General features: G+C 42.8%; 1 protein-coding gene across 7 annotated transcripts in view; it reads right to left on the minus strand.

Annotated features, from left to right (window-relative positions):
* LOC126578687 (liprin-beta-2) overlaps positions 1–7,500 on the minus strand; it is a 31,699-nt gene that overhangs the window by 3,381 nt on the left and 20,818 nt on the right. For 5 of the 7 annotated variants that reach the window (XM_050241520.1, XM_050241516.1, XM_050241514.1 and 2 more), the window contains 5 exons: positions 6,322–6,747; positions 5,784–6,202; positions 5,349–5,573; positions 658–1,032; positions 428–581 (listed from right to left, as the gene is read on the minus strand). In XM_050241520.1, coding sequence (XP_050097477.1) covers positions 428–581; positions 658–1,032; positions 5,349–5,573; positions 5,784–6,202; positions 6,322–6,747 — 1,599 coding nt within the window. Of the gene's footprint in view, positions 582–657; positions 1,033–5,348; positions 5,574–5,783; positions 6,203–6,321; positions 6,748–7,500 lie in introns of all 7 variants that reach the window. The other 2 variants (XM_050241512.1, XM_050241515.1) reach the window with 2 other exon arrangements.

A 7,500-nucleotide genomic window follows, 5' to 3' on the forward strand; every position in this document is an offset into this window, starting at 1 on the left:
TGGTGGGTTTTCGTTGGCGAATTGCTGGCTGTGTCACCATCATGATCATCATCGGCACCCTTAGGCGATGGTGGTTCCGTGTTAGCCCGCTGAATTGGATCCCGCGTGTCCTGATATGAACTATGGGCAAGATCAGCAATCGTGCGGGCTCCAACGGGCCGATCCGATTGATCGTGAAGCAACTGTTGTGTCGAGCACGAGGCTGCTTTCATCTGTGTCAGATTCGTCTCTTCCGTGCGTCGCAATGCAGCGGCCAGTGCGAGAGCATCCATTGAAGAGGACATCCCGATGGGTGGATAGGTACTTTTGCTTCCGGCCGACTGTTTGGCCACCGTAGCCGAGGAGTCGGTTTCGATGATGTTCTGTTCGTGTTGTTCATCATCCTTGGCCCTGGTGAGATAAGTTTCTAACGTAGGTAGACATTTACCGAAGGCGACGTTGCGTTTCGGGTTCGCGTTGCTATCCGTTGCTGTGGAGGAACCGCTCGATGTGCTGACGGTAGATAGCGTCGTGGCGAAGGCTTGCCGTGGAAGACTGCTGTAGTGAACATCCACTCGCTGACGGTACGTTGCCGGTGGAGTCTGTATCGGATAAACAATTATTCCTTAAGCAAACAGTCCATTTGTCGAGTCTTGGGAGGGGGGCGCTGGTGCTTACCTTCGGTGTAATGGGACTGATGGCGGGCTGCGGTAAGCTTCCGTGACTGCCATGATGCATCGGCGAGGATGTTAGCGAGGTGCCGGGAGTGGACGCGGACATGCCCACCATTCGCGTGTTAGTGATGATCTGGGGCCGTCGCAGCAGACCCGGTGTAATGCTGTTGTTGTTTAGGACGTTCGATAGCACCGCAGTGCCCGTGCCATTCGTAAGCGATCCGTTCATGAGTCCCATTGATCCACTAGAGCTGGTCACGAAATTCGTGCGAAGTTCTAGATTCTCGCGCTCTAATGCGGCCTGCTGGAGCTTCAGTTCACTCATGGCCGACATCAGTTCCAGTTTTTGCGTTTCCAGCGAAGAGCGCGATAGCATTTCCTACGTTCATTTGAAGAGAAAATATTGGTTAACATGCTTCACACAATCGATTGTGCTGTTTGTTCATTTATCGAGTGATAAGATGGTTGGTTTTGAAAGGTTAAGACAACAACAACATGGAAAGTGTTAGATCAGACAGACAGACAGATAGATAGAAAGTTTAAGAAAGAAAAGTTGCGAAGTAGCTACACGTGGTCAGCATAAACCGGGAAGAAACTCCAAATATTGAGTATCATGCCTAAACAAATGTCCATCACCATTAACACCTCACTGTTTGGCACAATTAAGCACATACTAACTAAGCCCCTACACCAATGGACGAAAGCCGTAACGGTATCTGAGTCATCGACGAATATGTCTTTTATGATTTTCATTACACTTTCTCTCGGACCTTAACAGAATTCGAGGAGAATGTTGTATCATAATGCTTACAAGCAAAGACATCTGTTGCACCATAAAAGAGACTGTTTATGTTTCTAAGCTAAATGAAACGAGAAGCAACACAAACATAATAAACATGACGACAAAATTCGCCTCATGGATTTGAGATGGTCTGGTGAGCAGCAGACTGCCAAGTAAGGAGGACGTAAAGGAGAAAAGCAAAAAATCTTATTAACCTCAATGCAATTCAACGTGGGTGTGCTATGCCCTAGCGGATAACCATAACGGTAGCGAGTGTTTTATTCTTTTAAAGTTATTTGTATATAGCCACAGATGCAACGCGAGTCGTATCATAAAAGACGAAACAAGAGAATGATTTTTAATTTTCTTTTTCAGAAACTTTGAATTGTGTTCGTTTCTACCCACTAAATAAATCGTTCCATTGTAATGGCTAAAGGGCCTGAGGACCGAAAAGTTGTACGCAGATCTCCGACCGACCATCTTTCAATTCTCGAAAAGCATATTAGAAACCTCGAGCAAAGAGAAAACTCACGAGATCACTGTTTGAAGCTGCAGTAATTAAAAGCAATCCAAACTAATTCCCAGTCCTTGTAGAGCAAGTGCGTAGCCAATCATACGGGGTAGCAGACACTCAGAGCGACTGTTGTCTTTCATCGCTATCCTTTTTCAGCTTTAATCGAGATTTGGCGACTCGTGAATAATTCGCGACCGACAGCCGTTTGCTTACTGATCTCACCAGTGGCCATGGTGGTGTTGAAGCGTTAAAATGACTCCCACCACCATGGCGCAGAGCATGACAAAGAAATTTTGGGTCGCGTTTGATAAAACTCTAAAACCCTTTTTTTATATTCCAGCACCGCATGTGGTCATGATGCTCATTAGGAAAATGAAGAACCACTCATAAAGCTCTTCAGCAGGATTCTTTTATGGTTGATTTTATAAAAAGCAAGACCGTAAGAATGGAATGGATAAATGGAGGAAAAAAAACGGTTGTGACATTTTTAATTAAGTCTGAAAACATAATCAGAATACGCTGGAATTTAACTAATATTCAAACGCTGTTAATTGAGATATTTGAGACTTATTTATGTTGCTCAGTACTCATAAATTGGCATATATTAGCAAAAAGACTTGAGCAAAGAAGATAATATTTGATGTATATGAAAACTGTTCTCTAGGACAACTTTATGCATATTATACATAAAATCATAAAAGAATAAAAGTTAAAGTATCGTAAAATAAACAAATAACAACAAATTACTTGAAGTAGTGAGTACAGCAAAACTAGGCAAAAAATTATCAAAATAAAAATAGCTTGTCGTAGAAAACCTATTAAAAAAACTAAATAATAAAAAAGCAGCATGCCAAACAAAAAAAAAACCAACACCAGTAGAGCCGTTTTCATTACAAATCACCCCAAGCGTACTCCCAGATCGTAGTACAAACTTGTAAGAGGCACCAAAACCAAAAACATTATCAAACCTTCAGCTAAAGCGAGTTGTTTTTTTTTATCAGCACAAAGTACACATTTAGTTGGACAAAAACCGGATTATCGAAAGTGCACATAACCAGAAACCAGAAGGATATGTGCACGTGAGGAAGATAACGGGGCTTCGACAGTGTTGTGTCGTATGATTTTGTTAAAGCACCCGCTTGAGAAGGTAATGGGCCAAACCAGCGCAATCAAACCCAACACTGTAGGACCAAAAAAAAAACAACAGTGATCGTGTGTGTGTAGTAAACCATAATTTGGCAACCCAACTGACAAACATTTCGTAATATTGTGCTTTATAGATGCGTCGTGCGTGCAAGTGTTGGTGCTTCCATCCACAGAGACAGATGTGTGCCCGGAATTATCGTTTGCTTTGAAGAGATCATTTGTTTAGAACATGTAATTTAACCCTCGGTTGGGCACCCGGCGTTTACCCCTTCGTTGGGCACCCGGGTACCCGGGTACCCCACTTATGTGCATTGCATTGTTATGTTCTTGTATCATCGTTTGTATCACTTTTATGATAAAAAATGTGTTCTAGAACTAATTCAAGAGTCTTCGGAACGTATTTTTCTTTAAAAATCACAACAAAATTCAATAAAAACAATAAAAATAATGAACACAATGCATTGATACCCCTTCGTACGGTCATTCTCTACCACGTACGTCGTAAAGCAAGCAATAAGATCGTAAAGTGATCGAATTTTCCAGCAAATATGTTATTGAAATTATTGATTTCTTCGAATAAATCAGTTTGGAATTGCCATAAGGCACTTTTGAGTCATAAACAATTGAGTAAATTGGGCACAATTGAGCTAGGAGATCAGAGCAGTTGCTACATGGTGCGTTCAGAAAGTAATGAGAATTGATTTTTCTGACAAAACGGTTTGAGATAACGTGTTTAATTTTTTACAATAAGGTAGAGGAAGGTTTCAGCTATCAATCGCACTTTATTTCGTTCGGCTATGATCAACTGAAAGAAAATGGGACGATTTTTCGTGAACCATGTTTTTAATTGATGTAACACCGTAGAATGTCCCCTTTCTATGGACCACTGGTACTGCCGGGATCATCGCGGACCTCTTCCTGGCACAGAGCACGCAAACAGAAATGTATGAGGACTTGATGAATTACTGGCACCAACGGAATGTTTTTCTGTAGGTACGGATGATCTGCGCCAGGAAGAAGGTCCGGATGATCCGCGCCAGACCAATGGTCCATAGAAAGGGGACATTCTACGGTGTTACATCAACTAAAAACATGGTTCACGAAAAATTGTCCCATTTTCTTTCAGCTTGTCATAGTCAAATGAAATAAAGTGCGTTGAATAGCTAAATCCTGCCTCTATGTTGGCGTGAAAAATTCAATACCTTATCTCAAACCGTTTCGTCAGGAAAAATCCAGTCTCATCACTTTCAGAACGCACCATGTATATTGGTTTCTGTAGTCTACGAAAATGCCGCCTAAAACCTTTTTGATGAAGATTAGTGTATAATTTACTCATATGTTAAGAAAATTACACTATACGAACCATTTCTAATCAGTTTGAGGAATAATACATAATTTAAATTGCACATAAAAGGTTTCAAAATATGTTGATTTTTTGTCTCCTATTGCTCATGGAAAAGCTCAAAAGTTATTAATTTTTCATCAAAATATTGTAGTTTACCTAATTAACGATTAATAAACACGTCAACATGGATAAATGTTGATAAAAAGTGTTGTTTTGTGTTTATAAACATAGCACATGTGCATAGCCAACGTATGGGGTACCCGGGTACCCGGGTGCCACTGGGCGGGTGTTAATTTCATCGGGCCATAATTACCTTTACATATGAGTTATCAAAACAATTTCAACGCCAATTCGGCTTGAAATGAGTTGTTCTTTGGGGATCCGGAGTTTCGTAAAAAAATATGGACGGGAAGGCATTCATTTTTTCGTTGAAACTTGAAATGGGTACCCGGGTACCCGGGTGCCCAACCGAGGGTTAAATGGCGCATAGAAATCATCTCGTTTCTTATTTCTTTACCAAACATAAACGGGGAATTCATGCTCTTGCTTTTGATGCAGTACTTCTATTCAATGATTGATTTTACGAGAATGCTAGCTAGAATGATGCTGGAAATGAAAATCTTGGAAACTTGGAAGTTTCTTATGTGTTTAATGCACTAAACAACACGAGTACGGTATGGACAGCATTACTAATGCAGTAAGGCGATATGTGAGAGGTCTCAACAACTAGCATCGTAACAAGCTAACAGATCAAAACGAGAATGATAAACAAAACGGAGAGGCAAAGAATTCAGAAGAGAGCGAAAGAATATAGAGTGAGAGTGTTTACTATAAAGGAGGAAACAAAAAACTATCGTTCAAAACATGTAAAATAGAAGTAGTAAAAAAAGGTAAAATATTTCGCGGTACTTTTTGTTTGTCAATCTGGATGCCAACTGTGTTTGCAAATACGCTTACTCGCTGCAGTAGATCTTCCGCGTTCGCGAGCAACTGATTCTTCTCCTTCACCGTGCGCTCGAGATCACCGATTTTGGCGGTGAGCGTCTGCACCTGCTCGGTGAGCGTTTTCACCTGCAAGGCTAGCGCTTCCTTATCAGTTTGCAGGCGCCGCAGCCGCTCGTCCGTATCCTGGCGCTGAAAGTAGGAGAAAATCCATCATTAGCAACAGGGTATCAACGTTTGATTTAGCGCAAGTACATGCATAAATCAATTAAGTTAACAAGCATATGGAGAGCACTGTTGGCAATCATGTTTGGTACTCTTTTTGAGTAGATTTCACAAGTGGTTTAAAATATGGTTAATGTTAGATGTAACTTAATCGGTTCAAACAAAAACGTCGCAAACCTGTCCATCCGTGTTCCAATGCGAACGATGATGATCGCATGAGCAGCAGCTACCTGGCGCTGGTAAGGGAGGGGGAGGAGGGTAGTAGTTACGATTGCAGCATCCGCCACCAGCGCACGATAAATCCTGGCTACTACCGAGGGCACTGCTACTGCCATAACGATACAGCTCCTGCTGCCGTCGATGATAGTGGTCGATCAGCCGGAGCTCTTCTCTGCTTTGGTGCTGTTGATGGTGCTGGTAACCCCAGTAGTAATGAGGATCCCAGTGAGACAACGGCGGCGGAGGTGGTGGCTCCCAAATGCTGGGACTCTGTCTTTGGCTGCGTGTGGGCTGAGGTCGGTGCGTCGGATGATGATGCTGGCTGCCACTGCCGCTACTATTGTAATGGTTGTAGCTGCCCGAATCATGGTGATGCTCTTTAGAAGACAAATACCACCACGACAGGAGCGCGGATTAACAAACGGCCATAGAGTTTTTTTAGTGGCATTTAGTGGAACGCCATAGAGTTCCACTAAATGGGGGGCAGGAGGCTCACCTTTGGAGTTCAAACTAACATTACTGGACATTGATTCGTGTTTCGGAAACTCGGACGAAGAGGATTTCTCCTTCAGCGAGTGAGTGCTGCGGCTTTTGCTGTCCCGCTCGTGCCGGCTCGAAGAGCTAAGATGTCGTCTCCGATCGAGACTACCGCCCGTCTCGCGTGCAGGCCTCGGTGGTTTACCGCTGGGACCACTGCTCGGTCCGGCGGCATCCGCACTGGTTTGCCTTTGCAGCGACTGGGCTGCCGATTGCGTCAGGGCTACTGATCCAGCGCGTTGATGCTGATCACGGGCAACCGATCGGGCTGCCGTTGTGGCGCGCGACGAGGATCGGCGATCAGACTCAACGGAAGCCTTCGGTGCTTCCCCTCTGCCCTGGGTGCGCACCCAGGTGAAATCATCATCGCAACAGGTCGAATCATCTGCCATGATGCATAAAATACTCAAATTACCAAAGCTGAAACCATAACCCAAGGTCGACGCGAGGCGACACGACGTTCGATGATGTATGAATGATGAGTTTGGGTTTGGGTGGAGGAAGTGATTCGAAAGTAGAACGCTTGATGATTATAACTGATCATAAAAGTGCAGTAGGTGAGGAGTGTCTCGATTGCACAACAGACCATCTGAATTCCAGGGCATCTGTATTTAATAAACAGAGAGAGCTCATTCAATCTAGATTTTACGAACAAAGTTAAGGATACAAGAATAAAGAGCGTATCGTTTTTCTTTTCAATCACGATGCTTCTTGACAGATGCCAAATATAATGCTCCCGACAGTCTGAAGACATGGACAAATGAAAACTATCATTCTGTTGTACCTATACCTCGTACTGGTACTTGCGCAGTACTGGTATGTCTCTCTTTCTCCAGTGATACAGTGATAGTTATTAGATTATCGTCGAACAGATCACCACTGACTGCTGCTAAACTACCCAAAACACCGACAAATTGAGCAACATATGGTTGATGATAGTGTACATTAACTTAGGACAAAATGAAGAGGCCAAGTAACGGCCAAGTATTCCAAAGTGATTGTAAAAAAAGGCCAAGATGCAAGATGAGTGATGATGCAGTAAAAGATCATGCTTTTTGACAAAAGCAAAAAGGGGAATCATTTTTTAAACATGTTCCATAACATTACAATAAAGTATTTGTAATTTAATACTGATCTA

The sequence above is a fragment of the Anopheles aquasalis genome, chromosome 3, assembly GCF_943734665.1.
Source record: "Anopheles aquasalis chromosome 3, idAnoAquaMG_Q_19, whole genome shotgun sequence".
Classification (NCBI taxonomy): domain Eukaryota; kingdom Metazoa; phylum Arthropoda; class Insecta; order Diptera; family Culicidae; genus Anopheles; species Anopheles aquasalis.